Source organism: Paramisgurnus dabryanus, chromosome 20 (assembly GCF_030506205.2).
Source record: "Paramisgurnus dabryanus chromosome 20, PD_genome_1.1, whole genome shotgun sequence".
NCBI lineage: Eukaryota > Metazoa > Chordata > Actinopteri > Cypriniformes > Cobitidae > Paramisgurnus > Paramisgurnus dabryanus.
In genome coordinates this window covers 5,622,510-5,646,109 of record NC_133356.1, presented here as the reverse complement: position 1 = coordinate 5,646,109, position 23,600 = coordinate 5,622,510, and the positions used below count along the sequence as shown (strand labels likewise).

Below are 23,600 nucleotides of genomic sequence, written 5' to 3'. Positions count from 1 at the left end.
GTCCAATTATGTCATTTTTAATGCAAAGATGACATTGTTTGAGATGTCTTTGTTATGACAACTTGACATAAACCAATACATCATAACTTGTCATAATTCTGTCATAAACATGACATAGCAGAATTATCAGACTTAAGAAACAACCTAGCTTTAGGTTAACATTAGAATAAACTGTTATTTAAATGTCATTAAGTGATAATACTCTGTCAAATAGTTTTATTCAATTCAATTTGAATTTTTTTTATCTATTTTAATTATCATTATTATTTTTGGATGATTGATTTTATTTCTACACTTGGAGGAAACCTAAAAAACATTATGAACTGAAGAATATTCATGATGTTTGTTATAAAACTATGTGCAGAGTATTAACACTTAATGACATTTTAATGACAAATTATATTTGTACCACTGTAGTTGAGGTCAAGAAAAATATTCATGATGCTGTTATAAAACTATTTGACAGAGTATTAACACGTAAAGACATTTTAATGACAAATTATATTTGTAGCACTGTAGTTGAGGTCAAGAAAAATATTTATGATGCTGTTATAAAACTATATGACAGAGTATTAACACTTAATGACATTTTAATGACAAATTATATTTGTACCACTGTAGTTGAGGTCAAGAAAAATATTCATGATGCTGTTATAAAACTATTTGACAGAGTATTAACATTTAATGACATTTTAATGACAAAATATATTTGTACCACTGTAGTTGAGGTCAAGAAAAATATTCATGACACTGTTATAAAACTATTTGACAGAGTATTAACACTTAATGACATTTTTATGACAAAATATATTTGTACCACTGTAGTTGAGGTCAAGAAAAATATTCATGACACTGTTATAAAACTATTTGACAGAGTATTAACACTTAATGACATTTTTATGACAAATTATATTTGTACCACTGTAGTTGAGGTCAAGAAAAATATTCATGATGCTGTTATAAAACTATTTGACAGAGTATTATCATTTAATGACATTTTAATGACAAATTATATTTGTAGCACTGTAGTTGAGGTCAAGAAAAATATTCATGATGCTGTTATAAAACTATTTGACAGAGTATTATCATTTAATGACATTTTAATGACAAATTATATTTGTAGCACTGTAGTTGAGGTCAAGAAAATATTCATGAATCAAAAATGACATAATTGAACAAATGACACTTAATGACAGTTGTCATAAACGTGCATAAAATCTCCTTCATGTTCATGACACGTGTAATGCCATGATTATGAAGGTGTCATGTCAGCCTTATAAACACCCCTTCAAGTAAAGTATTACCAACTTATGTCCTATTGTTTACATTAAAAGGCAGAATTGCAAATATTCTTTATAGGAAAGCCAATCCCATAATGCATCGGGATGAGCTCATTATAACATCCTTTATGATGGTAGCCAAAGTGAGCAAAATTGTAACTCAATTAAAGATATAATTAATATTTTTTACATACTAAATATAAAACATCTTAATTATATATTTACATTAGAGTATCATGCCAAAATCAATTTTAGGGAGAAACACTGTTTATATGAAGTGTAGAGTCGCTGCCTGTATTTACGAAATGAGAATTGATCTTTCTGTGTTTCCTTACACCCTCCTACACTGCAAAAAATGATTTTCAAGAAAAAAAAATTGTCTTAGTATTTTTGTCTTGTTTTCAGTACAAATATCTAAAAATTCTTGAATTAAGATGGTTTTTCTTGGTGAGCAAAACGACCCATGAAAATAAGTCTAGTTTTTAAGACCAAAAAGATCAGATTTAAGTGATTTTGTGCATAAAACAAGCAAAAAAAATCTGCCAATGGGGTAAGCTAATTTTTCTTAAATTTATCTTGAATTTATCTTGAATTTATCTTGAATATAATGTCCACTGCAAAAATGATTTTCAAGAAAAAAAGTCTTAGTATCTTTGTCAAAAAGATAAAATGTAAGTGATTTTGTGCGTAAAACAAGCATTCTTGAATTTTTCTTGAATTTATTGTTTAAGAAAAATGTTCAAGACTTATTTTCTTGGGTCGTTTTGCTCATCAAGAAAAAGCATCTTAATTTAAGAATTTTTAGATATTTTTACTGAAAACAAGACAAAAATACTAAGATTTTTTTTCTCTTGAAAATAATTTTTGCAGTGTACCTTCTACACACCCTGCACTGAAAAAAAAAGACTTTCTTACTTAGTTTTTTGTCTTGTTTTCAGTTAAAAATATTTAAAATTTCTTAAATTAAAATGTATTTTCTTGATGAGCAAAGTTTTTAGACAAAAATATAAACTTTAAGTTAGTGCTTAAAACAAGCAAATCTTTAGAAAAAGAAAAAAATCTTGAAATAAGTTTACTTTTTTCATAATCACTTAATTCAATAAAATATATATTTTTTTGCTTGTTTTAAGCAGAAATTCCCTTAAATCTGATATTTTTTGTCTAAAAACTAGACTTATTTTCCTAGGTCATTTTGCTCATCAAGAAAATTTTTAGGTATTTTAACTGAAAACAACAAAAAATACTATGTACTGTAAGAAAGGGTTTTTTTTGCATTGTGTATATGATTGTAGTGCCATTTTAAAATAAATGGCAGGCGTCTGTTTAGCAATCATACTTGCGTCTCCTGTGGCTTTCTTAGGAAATACAAGTGAAGTATTTAACAAAATTGAATCCTATGTTTATTGCCATTTTATTAAATACCTCTCTTGTATATCCTATAAAAAAGCACAGGAGATGTATTTGTTAACCAGGTGCCTGCCATTTATTTCAAAATAGCACTACAGGTTAACCAAAGACGTAAAATGGCATACTTTAACAGAGGTTAATAAGATAAAAAACAAGGAGAATTTTTTTTTAGAGAGTAAATACACAATACCTGTCGTCTCTGTCCTACACATGAGCGATGGTTGTAATCGCTATAGGCTGAATGTTGGCATGATTTCGGCTGATTGCTGCTGATGTACACTAATCTGCTAATCATTAACTTCTGCACTGGCATGAGGGAGGCGTGATGGGTACAGATGCTAAAATGAGAGGGAGGCACAGCTGGCTCAGCTTTCATTACTCAAGACGTCTCGCTGAGAGACAGACGTCCCTGTTAGCGATCTTAATGTGCAGGACTGCGTTAGTTACTATACGCCGGCCGTAAATTACAACCTCATTAGCGATATGAGAGCTTAGACTTTTATTTGTGCCACTGTGCTTGCGTTCGATTCGATTACATCTCAATTAACAACTGGAGAGATTAGCTGTGCGTTTCTGCCACACCAGCATGGGGTTCATGAGGCCTTGCAACAGTACATGTCTCAAGGACATAGGTTTTGCTGACAAATCAAACTAAAACCAACTGGTGATGTGTCTATTATAGAGAAGCTTTTGTGCAACATTAATTTTATATGGATATGAAGTTTTTTTATAGAAACAAAGTTCGACAGAGACATTTTTAGGAACATTTATTTTTAAAGAGTAACTAAATCCTTAACCAACCTTTTTTCGTTAATGATCTGTAAGAATGGGGCTTTAATAGTGCTGTTCACTGATTTGAGTAACTTTTTTTTAACATGTGGGAATAAAGTGTTTCAATGCTACAATATATGGTGTAAAAACATCTCAGTGCTGCCCTCTTCAGGTTGAACGGTGGGTACTGCAGTTACATTTTCCTATTGGATGTTGCGGTACCACGTGACGTTAGCAGTACAATTCTACGTAAGCAGGTTCAAGCTCACCACGCCCTTGTTACGATTTCACAACCCTTGGTACGAGCTTAGTTCATCCCTCTATCTCCGTTGGGGTCTGCCCACTTTTCTTGCATTTTTTAAATATTGCCAGTGGGTGGAGTCAGGCTCTGACCAGGGGTTTAGTTACTCTTTAAGAAACTTTGATTGGAAAGTTTTCCAGAAAACAAAAATGGTTCTTCTGCTAGCAACCACCTTTTGCTTGTTGAGTCGATCTAGGACGAATTTTTTCAGCGGAAGGAAGGCTTTTAGTGATTTTACATAAAGGTTGTGTTAAAATACATACTTTTTTTGCTTATATTATTGTGTGCTTACCGTTTTATAAAAGCAATAAGGTAGGGGAGAGCAGGGGTGAAAGTAAATATTTTTAGAAAAACGCCATTTTAAAGGCTAATGTTTTAGACAGAGATATATTTTGCTGTGGTCAATAACTCACAAGTGTGCTTCATCAATACCAGGTGAAGTGTTGAACACATGTAAAACAACTTCAGTATAATTTCACTTTAAACATAAGTAGCGCATTGTTAATTTTAACCCTTTCAGCTGGAACAAAAGTAACACACAGGTGGTCAAAAGTAACCAAACATTTTTTTTGGATTTTTTTGTTACACTTGTTTTTTAGTAAATATACATGACTATGACCTTGTTTATATTTAACTGCAAACATATTCTGTTGTTTTTCTTTGCAACAAATAATTAAATCACATCAAATGTTTTAAAAGCAACCTGACAGTACAAACTTGAATTGTTGAGAACAAAAAAACATTTCAGCAGTATTAACACCATGAAAATCGTACAATTTTTTTGTGTTTTAAAAAAAATTCCAAAGTTAAATGCATTTGAAGAATATATCATCACTTGTCAAGTTAAACGTGACATAGAATGATTGAACGGGGTATTTATCCTTGTTCTGTGATGTGACATGTAGACAATTTTTTTGTTTGGGGTCTGTAATGCCTTAGAAGCTTCCTAAAAACCTCTCTCAGATAGCTCTATTAGGGTGGGGGATTTTAAACAAGTGGTTTTGCACCTATTTGGCTCCCCCTACTGGCTTAACCTGCAATCTCATTACTGATTGGCTGACTTTGCTGTCACTCAAAAAATGTAGCCAATTATTTTAAAGTGGAGGGGCAGTGAGATGCCTGTGATGTCATAAGCATCAGTTTTTCAGATTGGGCCGTTTTCTGGCTGACATTTCTAAAAGAGGAATTTCTATGAGACTGAGATGTTTAGCATGTTTAGCACTTTTTGTATGTGCGTGAATGCGGGTAGACTACCATTATTCAACAAAGACAAGGTAAAAATGGTTTTTCATTCTCTGTCCCCTTTATTTAAACAAACTCCGGTCTAGCAAATTAGGTTAGGATACAGCATAAGAATTTTCTGGACACATACTATGACACGTTGTTTGGTTTTTATAATATTTGTACACAGACAGTCCTTGAAGAGGGATTTTTTTATATCAAACTATCTTTTAAAGAGGGATTTTATCACTGCATGTGTTTATGTGTGAAGGCTTTTCAATGCTAATAGTTCCACAGAAAATTACTTCACCGGATCAATAAATCTTTACTAGCAGTGGGACAGAGAAATTCCCTCTCTATAGATGTTAATCAGATTAGAGGAGGCAAATATCTGTGTTGTTTCGGACTGCTGGAACATTGGGTTTGATGTTGTTTTAATTAGAGTCAAAATTGCTGTGTCACAATCTTTCAGACTTTTCTGATGGCTGACAGTGATGTGGACAAGAAAGTATCCAATTTTCATATAGTATAGACTAGGGCTACAACTAAGGATTTTTTTTCATATTTGATTAATCTGACGATTATTTTCGATTAATCGGCTAAAAATCTAAACATCTCAAATAGGAGGGTACATTAGTCTATTAGACTTTTCATCAAAAGTGCTCCTGTGTACCTCGGTGGTAGAGAAGCACAAGGAACACATGTTGGTTACATTTTTTTTCATACCTTGTAATGCACTGTAAGTCACTTTGGATAAACGTCTGCCAAATTCATTTAAAAAAGCAATAGCATAGCAAGTGTATGAGATGTGAGGTTCATTAGGAAGAGCTTCAGCAGCAGTGAATCTATTACAGCAGCGGTCAATCACATCACATGGTTTAATCATTACATACTGTGTTACTCTGTGGTCTGTTAACAGTCGACAGCGTGATTTAAAATAGTGCTGGGCAAAGATTAATCGCGATTAATCGCATAAAAAATAAAAGAGATTTTTTTGCATAATATATTTGCACAAGAGTGTGCTTTTGTAATTATGTATATATAAATACACACACATTCATGTATGATTTAATTAAGAAACATTTATATGTGTGTGTGTGTGTGTGTGTATATATATATATATATATATATATATATATATATATATATATATATATATATATATATATATATATATATATATATATATATATATATATATATATATATATATATATATATATATACATATATACACTCATACACTTGCTATGCTATTGCTTTTTTGAATGCATTTGGCAGACGTTTATCCAAAGCGACTTACAGTGCAGTGCATTATTATAAGGTATAAAAGAAACGTAACCAACATGTGTTCCTATATATATATATATATAAATGATATAGAAATATATATGTTTTAAATGAATATATATATGTATGTGTGTGTGAGTAATTATACATAATACTTACACACAGTACACACACATTTGTTATGGAAAAAAAACTTTTATTTTGTATGCGATTAATTGCAATTAATCTTTGCCCATAAAAAGATACTTTGTAAATCTTTTTCATGGTTTAGCGCTGCACATAAACACAAACATTTGATCTTTATTTGATTTATATTTGGCCTAATTTGTTTAGGCAATCTAATTAGTCAAACATAACCTGCAACTAAATCATTTTGGTCCTTTAGGTACAGATATGTATACATTGGATACATGTGAGGTATCTGACCCACAAAACCAGTCATAAGGGTATATTTTGTGAAATTGAGATTTATACATCACATAAATAAATCTTAGCGAGATTTAAAATATTTTCACCTATATTTAAACATCTGGAAAAAAAATAATGAATTGAGAAAATCGCCATTAAGATTGTCCAAATTAAGTCTTTAGCAACTGCATCCACTCACAAAAATAAAGTTTTGATATATTTATTGTAATAAATATAAAAAATCTATAATTTTGACCAATACAGTGAATTGATTGATATTGTAACAGATATACCCGTTTGACTAATGCAGGGTTCACACCAGACGCGATATAGGCGGCAAGCGCGAGTGATTTAAATGTTAAGTCAATGCAAAAACACGTTAAGGCATCCTGCGGTGCACAAGGCGCTTTCTGCGCAAATTGAGTTGAAAAATCTGAACTTCTGCAGATTTCCACGTCGCATTAACCAATCGAGACCTTGCTGTAGTTACAGCGTAGATTACAGGAAGCGAGTGGAGTCTCAGCGGAGTCGCAGAAGCCCCTCTCATGACGCGAATTTCTGCGTGAATGTCTCGAATGACTAGAATTTCATGCACGAATGAAGCGAGTAAACTGTTCAAAAAAAAATGTTCAAGCGTCCAACTATGCACGAATAGTGCGTTTTCGCCGCCTCTACCATGGCTGGTGTGAATGAACCTTAAGAGTGGTTTTGTGGTTTAGGGTCCCATATAAACCTTTTAGGTGCAAAGGTGTACTTTTTGAAAGGGTACCAACCCAGTCACACCCAAGGACCGTTTAATTTTTTATGAACACTAATTTGTTTATGCTTTATACTGCTAATGATTGATTGTTACTTTTATTTGTTTATTTAGACGTTTAGTTATGGCAGGAAAAACAATTTACTGATCTAATTTTCTTGATTTTACAAAATTAATTATTTATTATATTATCTAATGTTATCTACTAAAAAATTATCTAGCAGAATGTTAAATAACTCTGTTTAATGTACTATTTTATTGAAAGGCAAAGCATACTGAATGAGAAAATATAGATTACTTTGTAGTATATTTATTTATTTGGTAAGTGATCATGCCATTTTATTGAGTAGGCTAAAGGAGTATTTCATTTCGAGCTTTGTTTTGCAATAATGCCCGGCTGACTATATACACTCTTAAAACAAATGTGTTAAAAACAACACAACATGTGTTATTTTTTACACATGTTCTGAGTGTGCGCAGGGACAACACATGTTGAGTTAAATTTAACACAGAATATGTGTTATAAAATGCAACACAAAAATGTGTTGCTTCAGTAAACACATTAATGTGTAACTTTCTATTAATCTAACACAACTGTGTGTTACAGAGTAATTGTTTAGTTTTAATATTAAAGAGAAAAAAAACATATGATTTGTAAACTTTAAATTATGAAATCAAGCAGACAACTATTGAATATTGTTCACAAACTATTTATTTGTAAAATAACAAATATTTGACAATTAATGCTTGCATGAAAATATGCTAGTACTTTATGTTGCTAGATGTATGCTAATTTAAATAAATGTAAGTGCAAGTATAATTACTTCAAACATACATTACATTGATACATTTTAAAACACTATTTATAAAATAATTCATTGAATTTAAAAGCAACTGTGTTAAACATGTTGAATAGAACAATGTCTGAAATCGTTTCCAACATGCAAGTTATCAAAATTTTTTAACATTAACTGAAACATTAACATGTTATCTTACATTTAGAAAAATACTTAAAATGAACTTGACAAGTGTATTCAAAGAAATTTCCGTCACAAAACATTTAGGGGCGGTTTCCCGGACAGGGGATTAGCTTAATCCAGGACTAGGCCTTAGTTTAATTAGGAAATATAACTGGTTTCAACAAAAAACATTACTGGTGTGCATTTTGAGGCAAAACAAAGGGCACTGATATATTTTAAGATATGTCAGTGCAAGTTGTTTTCAGTACCGCACAGGTCAGATTGTCAACATCAGGTGGAGGCAAAAGAATCGTTATTTGCAACAGTTACGTAGTGGCCTCCATGTCATGAAGAACCGTTGGAAACCAACTGTGGCTGAGCTGATTTCAGACACCCTTTGATCATTTAGTAAGCAAAGACGTCACACTGGTACCAGCCTACACAAATGAAACAATGAACATCATTAGAAAATGTTGTTGCATGAAAATTACTTATTTTATATAAAGTTTAGAGTCCCAAAGCATACCGGCATCAAGTCCCACAGGACTGACACAGCAGAAGATGAACGAGTATCCATAACACAGCTCTCATCTGGGTGTAGTAAACATGCAGGTCACATGCAAAATATAAATTATGAGAAAAAGTTCTTAAAAAAGGATTACTTTTATATCGTACTTTGAATGTTACATTTTAAACATTTGGAACAGAGATAGGAAATCATACCATTATGTTGACTGTCAGCTTTCTTCAATAAATGTCTGATGTCCATTTTCTTCTCTAAAGATGCTTTTTCCCTGAGTTTCTCAATAATTGTCACATTCCCATTTCTTCTTTCCCATCGGTAAGTCTGGAAAACTTGATGTCCCCCTTCAGTGAATTTAAAAAGAAATATTAATATTGGAATTATGAAACACTTTGTGTAAAGTTATCTCCAGTTAAAGGCGGAGTGCACAATGTTTGAAAAACGCTTTGGAAAAGGAGACGGGCCAACTACCAAAACACATTTATAGCCAATCAGCAGTAAGGAGCGTGTCTACTAACCGACATCCTTGCCAGGTTGCGTATTTGTGGGGCGGGTCTTTTAAAAGAAGGTCCAGATTCTATTGGGGTAGGGGCGTGTTTGTTTAGGTGATTTCAAATATCAACATTGGCTTTCAAACATTGTGCACTCCACCTTTAAGTATATTACAAACACTGGCATGTCCAGAAATTGGGGATATTCCTTAAAGATTTCACCAATAATTGGTGATTTTGTCATTACCTGTATCCATCTTCTTTGATGACTGAAGGTTTGGCCAATGGCATTCTTTATTGATGATGTCCTCCCACTTCAACTCTGTTGAAGCTACCGTCTGATGTTCTGTAATCTTATTTTTATAAATCCACTGTGTGATGGCCCATCAAAAAAAAAAAGCTCCTATCATGATCAATGCAAAAATAGCACTTAGTTAGAGTCAAGTACAGTTTTTATACACATTGTCAAGTAAGTAATTTCATACACATAAATGAAGTATGTAAAAGCATCCTTACGGTACATGTCCCTCTTTTTGACCAAATGAGACCATAAACCAACAACACAATCTCCTTTGAGAGTGCCAGCTTTTCTTTTTCAGATGGATAGCTGAAAAAGATTACAAACAAACATTGACACAAGAATTGTGATTTACATCTAGTTAAGTATTACTGGGCAGTATTTATAACTCAATAGTGCAAAAACACTTTACAGCTCGTAGCACAAAACTACACCCATCTTATTCACGTAGCACTTTAGCCTTACTGCAAGCAGTGAAAGGTTCATGAAGTTCGACTCTTACCATTAGACCCCTACTCTCCCAGCAATTAATTGCGTCTTGTCTAACTTTATATTGAACGCGAGCGGCGCGACACGAAAATAAAAAACAGTATTATAAAATGTGGCTGTGCATCATCCAGAATGTACAGCATCACCGATTAATAATGAGTTTTACCGTCTTTTGTCTCGTCATGCCGCTCACAAGTGTACAGTACGTTAGGTACAGTGATGTGCATACTGTTCCACCATGTGCTTAACCAAACGCGACGAGGCGTTGCGATAATCGAAAGGCATAATTTATAATGACCCGTCCTATAACGTAAGGACATAAACTGAAAAGAAACCCGTTACCGCGTGTCACGTCTATAGGACACAGTGTTTAAGATTTACGTTAAAGTGCTGCAAGTGTCACACATACTAACCCGTAGTCCAATGTGCCTTTCATTAAACAATGAGTGACTGTTAACATGAATCTCCAAACGTAACTTTGCAAAACGAGCGAGCATTTAACATTACCATAATAAAGTTTAAATTAACAGTCTCCTGCACAATTAATACGAAAGTTTCTTACACTATATGAAAAATAGATATATCATATTATAACTGTAATTTATAATTTAATTTCTTACCTGATGCAGACAGGAACATTCTTGACCTCTTGACTGGAAAGGCGGTTGGAAAAGAACGTCACTGCGCAGGCGCAACACAATATGCGTTGTGTGTTTGTTTTTTCAATAAAACAAATTCAAAACAGACTGCCAGCCAAGGCTCAATAATAATGATCATGATTTTCATAATAATGAAATAAAAATAACACACGCAAAAAATACAATAAAAAATACAATAATGTGTAGTTGTCTGTCCATGTGAAACGTCATCAGCAGATTCGTGTGAACTTACGACAGCCACCAATGGAAGAGAACGCCTGCATAATGTTTGAAATATTACTCTTATTTGTGTCACAAAGTGTATGTTCAAAAGCTTTTTAGGCGAGAATGTATGTAAAAAAAGTTGAAATTTGCGGTCGGTTTATAAAGAGAGCGTTTATTAAAAAATCTGCCCCGACTTTTTCGGAGTTCTGATCCAGACAACCAAGGGGTACTTAGCGCTCATGTACCCCGCCCAACGCAGCTTGATCTCGGCAAGTCCTTCTGAAAATCACCGCTGGCCGCTGGGTGTTATGTGTTAGTAGTGGTTAACAGTGTTATATATATTTTATTTTCGGTACTGTCTTATGGATAATCTTTGGTCTCATAAATATATTATCTGTTCCTGGGCAAATCGTTTTGACTAAGTACAAAGTTGCATTGTAAAACTTTATATTTTTTATTTATCTTTGTGGTGAGGTGCAGACTTATTTGTGCTTTTGACCGAACTTGCTTGTATATTTCCTGTTGCACAAACATCTTATACTTGATAAAGGAATGTGTTATAAATGATATTTGGTTTCTATAACAAACAAAAGTACAGGATAATCAGTGTCAGTGCACGCCATTAAAACTACAATAATTATGCATTTCATTTTATTGTATACTGGTTAACCTGTTTTACACATTCATTGTGTAAGCAGTTAAGCATAATATTTGCACATTATGTGTCAGTTCCAACACAAAAATGTGTTAGAATCCTTTTACACATATTTTGTGTAAATTTTTAACACATCAATTTTAAGAGTGTATTACATAATTCACTAGTGACCTTCCTGAAATGAAAACCAAAGAACACACAGAACCAAACAAACTGGACCTGCTCTGTACCAAAACAGCAGTGTCCAGCATTCTTCTGTGCACTAAAATCTTCTGCCAGTGTCCAGCTTCTTTCTCAACCTCCATCTTTGGCTCATTATGAGGATGAATGAGTGTTTGGATGCCTTCGACCTGTGTCAAGGTTAGCCAAGGTCCTCTCATGTTTAGATCTTTTGCTTCTACGGCGGTAAGCACACACATCAGAGCATTGGCTTTAATTCAGACCACAACTCCCTTCATTTACACACAGAACTGTTACTTTCAAGGGTCGAGTGTTTGTACCTTAAAGATTCACAAGCACACAATTTCTGTTTATGTATTAGAGAGCAAGCACCTCTTTAGAGGTCACTGAACCGTGACAGACGCTTTCAGCCTGGGCAGCGAGCTAATCGTGGGTTCGAATACAACAGTTTTCCTGTTAAAGGTTCATTGATTTACTTTGAATAGCTTTGATTGCTGTGTGTATATATGTGCTGTATAAACTGCAGTACTGTTTACAGTATTGACACGCACACTGAATTTTATAGTCACCTTTCCTTAAAAAGAAATGTAATGCGGCTGTGCTGGAACAGTGAAAGTATCAGATAGTAATAGTGTGGCGGTGAAATGTACTGTGGTCCTAAATAAGTCTTGCAATGATACTTCAAATGCATTTTACAAAATAAAAAAATCACAAAAATGTTAAGTTGTTCAATCCATAGTTTTTTCCAACCCAGTGTGTTCTGCATGTCAAATAGCCATGGGTTAAAAACATCCGAGCATCTTTTAGATTGTGGTCTCACGAAATTTTGTTATATTGTCACGTATTTTTTTAAATTCTTTTTTCGTGATATTATCACAAATTTTCGTGTTTTTTCGTGATTGTATAACGAATTCCTGTTTTCGTGTGACATCCTTACCCAAACCCAACTCTAACCCTAACGCCATAGACATATAAAAAAATAAATCAGAAAAAATTGTATAAACCAATTTATAAAGTGACATTCTAATGCAAGCACCAAATCTAACCCTAAACCCGAGCGACAATGGTTTAAAAATAGGAAAAAGCAGTTGAGTAACCAATACGTGATAATCGCACGAAAACAGGAATTCGTTATACGATCACGAAAAAACGCGGAAATTCGTAATTATATTCGTAAAAATACGTTACTATATCACGAAACTTTGTGAGACTGGGTAGCGTATTACCAAAGTATCATCTTAGACACATGAATTATACTATTTAGTGTTATATATATATTAGTGCTGGGCATAGATTAATCAAGACAAAATAAAAGTATTTTTTTGCACTATATATAAGTTTATGCTGTGTGTAAATATTTTGTACATTGAAACAGACACACATACATGTATATACATTTAAGAAATGTTTTATTTATATATAGTTTTTGTGTTTATATATAATATAGAATATATGAAAATATATTTAAATATATACACATGTAAATGTTTCTTACTTAAATGTTTCTTAAATGTGTGTGTATTTTTATACATAACAATTACACACAGCACACACTCATATGTTATGCAAAAAAGTACTTTTATTTTGTATGAGATTAATCTAGATTAATTTATGCTCAGCACTAATATAAATATATATATATTAAATTGCAGTGCCAAAATACAGAATTATGACCTTTAGATATATTTATACAGACCATTTTTGCCAAACGAATATGTAAAGTTTAAAATTTACTCCCCACAAAAAAGTCAAACAAATGGCACATTATTACTTTTATTATAAATTAAAATTTGTAGTCCTTGTAAATGTGTATGGAGTTGTCTGTGTTGATATGCTGACAGTATCTGTTGTCAGATGTTTAAAGATGAGATGCTTTGTATTTTGAATGAGCCAGATTGTCACCGGACCACCGGTTTGCACTGCTAATGCAGTTTGTTAATCGTGTGCTTGTTCCTTGTCATGTTTTTAATTTATTTTTGTGCTTCATGAATAAATAAAAATATAAGTGCTGCTCAGTTGCACAGTCACGTCTGCTTTTTTCTTTTGTATGTGTACTGTATGTCGGTAAAATTCGGAAACGTTAGGTGCACGCGTGTGACTTTTTGTCAGCTTTACGTCTGACTTACTTTGAGAGACTACAAAAGTTCCTCTCTCTCTCCTTTTCAGTCCCAGAGTGCATGTGAATTATATATTGCTTTCCTTTAAGCGCAAAGTCAGAGCAATAATTTAATGGATGAATCATAAAGGTGCCACTTGGCTTCATAACTTTCCATCAAAGGCTTTCCTTATCTCAGATAAGTGTGTGTGTGTCTGTCATGTTCATAACAACCACACTAAACTACACATAATCACAGTGTGGAAGTTGTTTCTGTCGTCAGTCAGCGCTGTAAGATTCGTCTCAAAGGGTTTATCCACATACCACCCACAGTCCACTCACAGACCACATACTGTAAAATTTGAGAGCTTTCTTAAATCACAATCGACAATCTAATTGGCTGGATTTATTTTATTTATGGTAGTCTGTATAGACAGTCGTGCCCAGAGCCGGCCCAGCCACTAAACGACACTTGCAATTGCAAAGGGCCTCGTGGCCAGCAGAGGGCCCCCTAAAGTCACTTAGCTAGTGTTTGAAAAAAATCATTCATCAAAAGTAACATAAAATAAATATAAATATTCATTATTTATTATTATGGCAATTTTAAAAAGGCTGTTACTTGTAATTATAGTTATTATGAAAGTTCGCTAATAAGATCTCTTTCTTGCCGAGATTGATTGACACACAGCATCCAGCGCAGCAGCCAATCAGTGCCCGCGACTATGTGCAGGCGAGCATCCCGCCCACAGAACGCAAAGTTGAGTTGAGCCGGATCACTGATAAAGACGCAAACTTTTGCTGTTGCTTTAAGGACAATTTCTTTAATGTTATGCGTGTTTGTGCGTAAATGCGAAGTAAGTGGATCTTATTTGACTTCGGTAATGACCAAACCTGTGTTCTGTTTGACTTCTCTTTCTTACATTTGCCATCATAACGTGAATTGGTTTATTAAGCTTAATAATTAATATTTAAACGGTTTAACGTGGTAAATTAATTCTGTTACGCTTATATTTCACGTATGCCATTGTCATTTCTACATATTTATGTCATTAGTGTAATTATATTGTTAAACGTCTGAATTTAAAGTGTTATATGTGTAAGAGTAAACAAACTCATGCGCATATGCGTGGTACATGTCCAGACAGCGCACCGTTGTTAAACCACCTACTAGCCTTTGCAAAAGTGTATAATGTCACTGTTCGGTGTTTAATATTTAAACTATAGCAGTGCATATGACATACAGTAGCCAGCTTTGTTAGATTAATGTTATGAATGCAATGTTAATTGTTAATCTTCAATTATTAATATTATTTGCAAGTGAATTGTTATTATCCACAAACCTATGTTTGTGTCAGATTTAGCTCATTTCAAACAAGAATGTTAGGTACTATTAACCTTGTTTGTTGGGTTTTAGATATTATTGTTAATTTTGTTTATTTGAAAAATTTAAACATTTAAGTATTATATTTATTATTTTATATAATATTTTAATTAAATGTTATTCTATTTACTCTATTTCATTTTAATTATATATAGGCTGTTGTTTGTGCGTCTTAATCTCTGGTGTCAATTAAAAATGTTTCTTTGATGGTCAGTGAAAATCACTTTATCAGTCTTTTTATTCAGCAAGTTCATCAGTGTGTGTTTGTTGCACTGCACTGCCATTCAGTTCAGTCAGTGGTATCATATTTTTCCTGTTAGACATCAAACATAGAACTCAAATCAAGAACTCAAGGGGGCAGTTTCCCTGAAAGGAATTAAACTAGTCCTAGACTAAAATAAAGGTAGGCTAAGAGCTGTCCAAACTGAAAAAAGCTTGCACTGACATATCTTAAAATACACCAGTGCCCTTTGTTTTGCCTCAAAATCCACACAAATAATGTTTTTAGTGCGGCATTTTTGTTAAAATTAGTTATGTTTTCTAATTAAACTAAGGCCGAGTCCTGTCTTAAGATATTCCCTGTCCGGGACCACCCCAAGGTCTTTTATTGTCATTCTGTAGGCTACATGTTGCCACATAAGAACGAAATACGTACTCAGGACCAGCAAAAAAGATCATTAACATACAGTATACATAGAATAATTAAAACATAATTTAATAGACACATTTAAAAAAATAGCATATTAGATATCATATGTGCAGTATAGTCATAAGGTAGTCATTGCTTTTCTTTAGGCCTTACTTAAAACGGTCAAAGGGCCCCCGACTAAATTTTGCTTAGGGCCCCCAAAGGTCTAGGGCCGGCTCTGGTCGTGCCTAACAAAATATATTTTCCTGGCTAGACTATGCTGCAGAATAAACCATGCCTGCAGTCAGAAGTCTCGCTCTGCAAGACCTCTTTGTCAGATGTCATCATCATATAGCTCGAGGAAAGTGTGTAGGTCACAGAAAGATCTGATGTTGCCCTGAGCTTTGCTTTGTTCTTCGTCTGCCTGCAGGAACTCTCAATGTTCTGATGAGAGTGAAGAGCATAGCCACTGTGGATTCTGCCGTCTGGACTCTCTCCGGACACCAGGGGCCAGAATGGAGAAAGGCGGATGCTGTGATCTATCCGAGCGGACCCTTCCAGGTATGACTGCAGTACATCCACACACGTTTTACGGTATGCATGAAAGATCTTGGTTTGTGAGTGTGGCTTTGTTTAATATGTTTGGAGTTTGTTTTTAGGATTAAAGAACGTCTGGGGTTTAGCCTAGAGAAAATATGCTATTTCCCCGCCAATGACAAGCTATCTCATCAATTAAAGGGCGGGTTCAATGGTATTTCATGCATTCTGACTTTTTAACTTATTTAAGGGTTGGTTTCTTCATGCTAAACTTAGGCATAGAGTCAAAAAAGCTGTTGGTTGGTTACAGAGCATTTCTGTGCCGAATGCACTTCGCCAGGGTTCGTATGAGTTTTAGAAAGTTTTTTTCAAATCACTTTGTTTAATATCCACTTCGCCCGGAAAACCACGCCCATACGTCAATCAGAGAGAGCGAGAGCCAAGTCACAGGCCAAGTTACAGGCATCACTTCACAGGACAGCTTTGTTTTATATTAAACTTAACAATGGCATGAAAGAAGAAGTGTGTTTTTGGATGTAAGGAGAAGAAAGCCAGCATTTCGGAAACAATGAATATAGTTTGTTTATCCGGGGTAGCAGCAGAGTTTTGCCACGTAATTGTTTAAAGCTGGATCTTATTGAAAGTCCCAACTGGGTCATGAGTTGCATGCGATAAGTAAGACTTCTGTGTTGTGTTGGAAATAGGTGCGTAACTGCATATTATATAAACGACACGAACATGTAGTGAATCATAACTTAAGTGATCCAGTCAGTGTTGTATAAAGTGTTGACTCGGACTCGCTCCTCCCGCAGCTAGTAACTCCTTCTTAAAAAAAATGTTGTATGTTATCGGAAAGACTCGGTAAAGCTTTCTGCCAATGACGAGGTTTAACGCCATTCCATATTTCCACTATTATCCACTAGGTGGCTACACTCCTTATAAAACACTAAGGGGCGGTTTCCCGGACAGGGATTAGACTAGTCCTAGGTTAAAAAAATTTAAGTGCTGTTCAAACTAATAATTACTTGCACTGACATATCTTAAAATACATCAGTGCCATTTGTTTTGCTTCAAAATGCACACAAGTGATGTTTTAAGTAGGCATGTTTGTTAAAACTAGTTATATTTCATAATTAAACTAAGGCCTAGTCCTGGTTTAAGCTAATCCCTGTCCGGGAAACCACCCCTAAGAGACAGATTTACTAAACTTGCAAATTAGCACAAGAATGCAATTCCAAAAAAGTGGAGATGGGAGTGATAATATCTGCGGGTTATTTACTAAAAAGGAACAACTTAATAACACAGGCACAAGCTGATTTCCATAATGACCAATGCAATCTACGAAGAGCAGTACAAAATAGTTCAGGGGGCAAAGAAGCAGAGCTGATGAGGTGCGGGTGATCTACTAACACCTGGGGCTCTATCTTGCACCCAGCGCAATTGACTTTGTCCGTGACGCATGTATCATTTGTATTTTGCGGGTTTTTCCCGTCACAGAAGCACGTCGGCAAACTAGGGAATGAACTTGCGCTCCCTGGGTGGTTCAGCGCAAAAAAAGAGGCGTGTTCCGGCGCAAACCATCCCTGATGCTATTTTGCAGTTTCAAAAAACAATTGCGCCACTGACCAGAAAAAAAAGTTTAAAGTCAGTGGCGCGTTGTTCATTATGCTATTTTAAGGGCGCATGCTTGACCATAATGTATAGGGTGCACAACGCGCATACACTTTGCTTATCTAATCTACACAGATGCAACAGTTATTTTTGCAAATCATAAATTGTTACACTTTATATTACATAAATATTAATACACGAGATAAGGGGAATCATAGTGGTGAGCATTGTGGTGATAGTTTTTATTTATTCTCATGCAAATAACGTATTTTCATAACTTTGTTGTGTGGCTGTATTACGTTTATTTTATGTAAATAATAATTAAAATGTTTTCATAAGAAACCTTAATGTATATGAACTTGATTTGTAAGAGTACTTTGGGGTTGGACCTTGCTTGCGTTTCTTGGGTCCGATTTCAAAGCCCCCAAACCCTTTCAGCGGTGAGGGTGGACGCAGCGATGTCCTCTGCTGGCGTCAAGTCCTGAGGCAGATCCACCTCCCGTTACACGGCGTGCCCGATTTATGCTGGCAAGCGTGGGATTCCCCCGTACAAGGACGTCGGTCTCCTCGGCTGTGAACCGCTCCTGGCGTGCGCCTGGTAAATCCGTCATAATAATAGCAACCCGCCATGGAACTTGCGCCCTTGCGTTTAAAGGGAATGTTGGCTAGGGTTCTGATTGGTTTATTTGACGTTACGCCCAAACCACACCTATGAATAATGAACCTACTTCAGACCAACCCCTTACTGATTTGCGCCCGGCGCAAGAGTTATTTCTCACGCCGGGAAAATAGCAACAGCGCCCAAGATCCGCCCACAAACACACTTGCGCGTTGCGCTTCGCACTTGCGTTTCAGATCGTTAAAATAGAGCCCCTGATGTGCTTTAGTTTAGCACCATGGACATCACAGCTAACAAAGCCATAGTACACTGAAAATTACTGGAGGACAAAAAGATCACCGGGTATTGTGTAACCTCTTCCTAGTGACTCTTTTATTTCATCCAGCAAAAGATTACATGGCTTGGCAAACAATATTTTTGAATAAAATGTTCCTCTGGCATTCCAAATAAACTGTTACGTGTGGAAAAAATCACCACATGCTCTTTGATCTCTGCCAAGCCTTCTCCTATAAACTACAATTGCTGCCATTTCAAGACATGCATTTTGGCGTTAAATAATGGTGCAAAACCAGTAATATCACAGACGCAAACCTAAGTAAATCACATTGCCTGATTCATTTAAATAATCTCCTCCCATAAATTTTGCGTCTGAAAGGGAAACTCCTAGAAATGCATATGCAATAAGGTCAGTGGCAAAAAAACTACAGTAGACCACACCTTTTCAGTGCTTATTATCCACTGCACATCTTTAGTAAATCCTGACATCTTTATTTAACTCCAAAATGATGGTTTCCACTGGCGCAAGCTGTTAGTAAATCTGACCCTAAAGCAGTAAGTTTTGATCATCTTTCTGAATCTGATCTCTAACAAAAGTCCTTTACAAAAAGCCAATTATCTCAGCTTTTGTTCAAAATTTGTTGGTGATATGCCAACGAAACCTTACAGAGTTTACAAACCAGCCTTTTATTAACAGCTAATCTGAAGTGCTCCCACACTGTACTTACTGTAAGAACCCTTCGGCATTTGAAAACTTTTGCTAACTAACTCGTTTGACATTGCACTCGACCACGCTTCATTCTTTGGAAACTATTGCTTACTGAGCCCACTGGTGGAGATGGCGATAGACATAAGGTTCGCGCCTCCTAGTGGTGTAAAGGAAACGGTTGTTATTTTAGCATGAGAATTTTTTTAAAAAGTAAAATAATGAAATCGTTTATAAATATTGGTGTAACTAATTATCAGCGTCGACGCATTCGTTTGTGGCGACCAATTGGGACAGCTCTAGCAATTTCCTTATTAAATATTTAATCAATGCATATCTAACATAGGGAGCATTTTAAATACTTGCTTTTATATTTAACATCTGTGTGATAACAATAGCTTGTTTGGTGGACATGATGGATCCTTGGTTTGAAGCAAAAACAGAGTGAATATACAGTATAAGTATCAAGAAGCTTTTAGAATATCAGCAGAGATATCTAGATTTATTTTGGAGCTATCGCCCAGTCCTGGTGTTGAGGTGTAATATGTCTGTGTGTGTGTGTGTGTGTGTGTGTGTGTGTGTGTGTGTGTGTGTGTGTGTGTGTGTGTGTGTGTGTGTGTGTGTGTGTGTGTGTGTGTGTCTGTGTGTGTGGTTCGAGAGGTCTGTGATTGAGAAAGCGCTGAATCGAGCTCTGTCTCTCTCTTTTGGACCTGAGTTTCTGCTGAGTCCAGATCTGAGCTCAGCAGCTGCTGAGACCAAGAGACATTTAGTGCATTACAGAGGAGAAAAGGTGCTGGAGAGAGAAAATAACTAATTGAACCCTTGAAGACCTACAGTGCAAAAAGAGAAACATATAAAGTAGAGATCTCCAAAGATAAACTCAAAGTAAGACACGTATGGAAATGAAGAGGTTATAGAGAAAACTACTTTAAAAGTTTTAGAAACACTTAACTCTTTTTTTATTTATATGTGACTCTTAAGCACAAAACTAGTTATAGTGGTCCCTTTTTTTGTATACGTCATCTGAAAGTTGAATAAATATGCTTTTTATTGATGTATGGTTTGTTAGGATCTGAGAATAATGACTGAGATACAATTATTTGAAAATCTGGAATCTAAAGGTGCAAAAAAAAAAAAAAAAAAAAATGAGAAAATCGGCCACATAAAGTCTTTAGTAACACATATTATTGATGAAAAATGTATTTTTACGGTAGGAAATTTACTAAATATCTTCATGGAACATGATCTTATCCTAATGATTTTTGGCATAAAAACGATCATTTTGACCCATACATGGTATTGTTAGCTGTTACTTCAAATATACTCGTCCTACTTATGGTTTTGTGGTGCAGGGTCACATATTTTTATATTATTCACATTATTCATATTTTATTCACATTTTAGAATAATCGTGAACCAATTAATACTACAGAATAACACAAATAACTATGGAAATTATGTTGAAACCAAAAGCATTCAAAATAAATTATATTAACTATGTAGTATTATATTATCTTCAGTGTAGTTACTCTTTTTCTAGAGTTTGCAGAATTTAACTTAGTATTTCATCGAGCAGCTTCTTGCGGTACTAACAAATATTTAGTAGTAATTTTATATATTTATGTGTTGCCTACTTTATCTTCATTATTCAGTCAAAGTCATTAATTTAATTTTTTTTTATGAAAGTGTAACTTTTTAATACACTGAAAAAAATGATTCATTGAATTTAATCAATTTTTTTAAGGTAAGTGGTTGCAATCAATTTATTTAAGCTACATTTAAACAAAATAGATTAGTAAAGTAAAGTAAAATATAAAGCTTTTGTTTAAATGTAGCTTAAATAAATTGATTGCAACCACTTACCTTAAAAAAATTATTAAATTCAATGAATCATTTTTTCAGTGTAACCGAAATTAATATGTTGGCACATATTATATTTTTGTCTACAAAACTAATTTTAAACATTTAATCATACACCTTCAGATTAAAAGATTGTTATTTTAGAGATAAATAAATGAATTTAATTTTAACAAAACATGAAATGTTTTATTCTTTCAGAATAGCATGCGCCAATCAAGTATTATTATTAACGATTTTTCGTTTTTGATTTATTGCAATTCCCTAAATATCAAATTAGGAAAACAAGAAGGAATTAGCTATGAACATGACCATTTAAGTATCAGAATTTCTCACACATTATAAACACTTAATATTAAAAGTATTTTTAAATGCATTTAACATGTTTGTTTTAACAATTAAAAATACCAATATAAACAATTTAATGTTGCTGTGAAATGAAATTACGCTTTTCTTTTCCTAAACAGGCTCATCTTTTGTTCTTGAGGGTCATTGAACAAATTTAAGAAATCACTGTTGACATATTGTGCACACATCAAGCATGTGCTTTCTGCCTTCTTACATTTTACACAAATGGTGCTTGTTTTGGTGTCATGTTTTGTGGGGCACAACTGGCATCACCTGTATTCACCTTTGGATTTTCTACGTGTCTGAATTTATCTGCTTTACACAGTATTTCATATACATTTAAAATAGAAATCGTAGTTCACTTTTACTTTTTAAGAGGAAGTCTTTATCAGTACTGAAACTAGTGAGCAAAAGCTCACTTTTCCCTTTCCAAGGTAGTAAAACACTAACATAAACGCAATAAATGTGTTTAATTTGGGTCTATAGATGGTTTCAGCAGTAACAACATAAACACGCGGCTTTCGTGGTCAACACGTAACTTCCAGTAAACTCTGCAAAGAATAAATAACAACAAAGTCAATTTAAAGTAGTTTATTTATATGACAAGCCAAATAAACAACACGTAGATTACATAGAACCCAAAACATTTGTTATCTTCGACGATGTATTTGTTTAAGAGTTCAGTTTCAGCAATTAGTCAGACCATTAAACAAACCAGAAGTAAAGTTCGGACCAGACGCTTATCGCGTCACGCACGTGCACCCGATGAAATGGTCTGTACAATTGCCTTGGAACAAAAAATATGGGTCTCGGATATCAAAACCGTAAAAAAAATGTGTTTAACCCTTGTGTGGTGTTCGTATTTTTGTTACTTAGACGATGTTTGTGGGTCTGGTGGACCCAGAGCATTATTAGTATCTTAAACCAATGCATTCATACAAATTTATGTAATATTGTTTACAGATGTTAACTTTAGCCTTATTGCAAGTAATATAGACAGAATTTATGGTTAATATTGGTCATTTACCACTGGTAGAGGACTATTTATAAACTAAAGTGCCATTCGTTTTTGTGGTAATATGAAATAAAAGAAGGAAATTCTATTCTGATCCAGATATTGGGGGAAAAATCATATTTATCTTAAATAAGTATAAATGAAACAAAGTTTTTCATCACTGTTGATGTTTAATTATTTGAACTTTTTGAAATTGTACACATTTGTGTCAGTCTACACAGCACAGGCCCCAAAGTGAACAGATGCCGTATCATAAGACATCATCCACACTAAACACATAACCTGTTCATGCCAGCCAACACAACACATAAGAAGCAAATTTTTAATGTGTAGCTGTGTTGTGTATGCATTTCTTGCATTTTATACACATATACTGTGTCCATCTGGTCCACACACATTGAAGTACAATGTGTTGCTATTGGCCACAACTTAGAATGATGAAAATACATGGATAATATTTTACTTTCTCTATTATTCACTCTCTCTCTCTCTCTCTCTCTCTCTCTCTCTCTCTCTCTCTCTCACACACACACATCTTTGTGGGACATTTGGTCCCCACAACGTGATAAATAGCAGGTACACACACTATAGGTTTTGTGGTAAACCCATGGGTTTACAAATGGTAATCAATATA

At 34.3% G+C, this 23,600-nt stretch overlaps 1 protein-coding gene and 1 long non-coding RNA gene across 4 annotated transcripts in view; one reads left to right on the top strand and one right to left on the bottom strand.

The window, feature by feature from the left end:
- mdga1 (MAM domain containing glycosylphosphatidylinositol anchor 1) overlaps positions 1-23,600 on the top strand; it is a 297,418-nt gene that overhangs the window by 233,276 nt on the left and 40,542 nt on the right. For all 3 annotated transcript variants that reach the window (XM_065296120.2, XM_065296119.2, XM_065296118.2), the window contains one exon: positions 16,428-16,558. In XM_065296120.2, coding sequence (XP_065152192.1) covers positions 16,428-16,558 — 131 coding nt within the window. The remainder of the gene's footprint in view (positions 1-16,427; positions 16,559-23,600) is intronic.
- LOC135786639 (uncharacterized) lies at positions 9,109-11,467 on the bottom strand. The gene is made up of 4 exons (XR_010546964.2): positions 10,816-11,467; positions 9,925-10,015; positions 9,656-9,811; positions 9,109-9,261 (listed from the first exon to the last, which is right to left on the bottom strand). It is a non-coding gene; the product is annotated as an uncharacterized lncRNA (long non-coding RNA).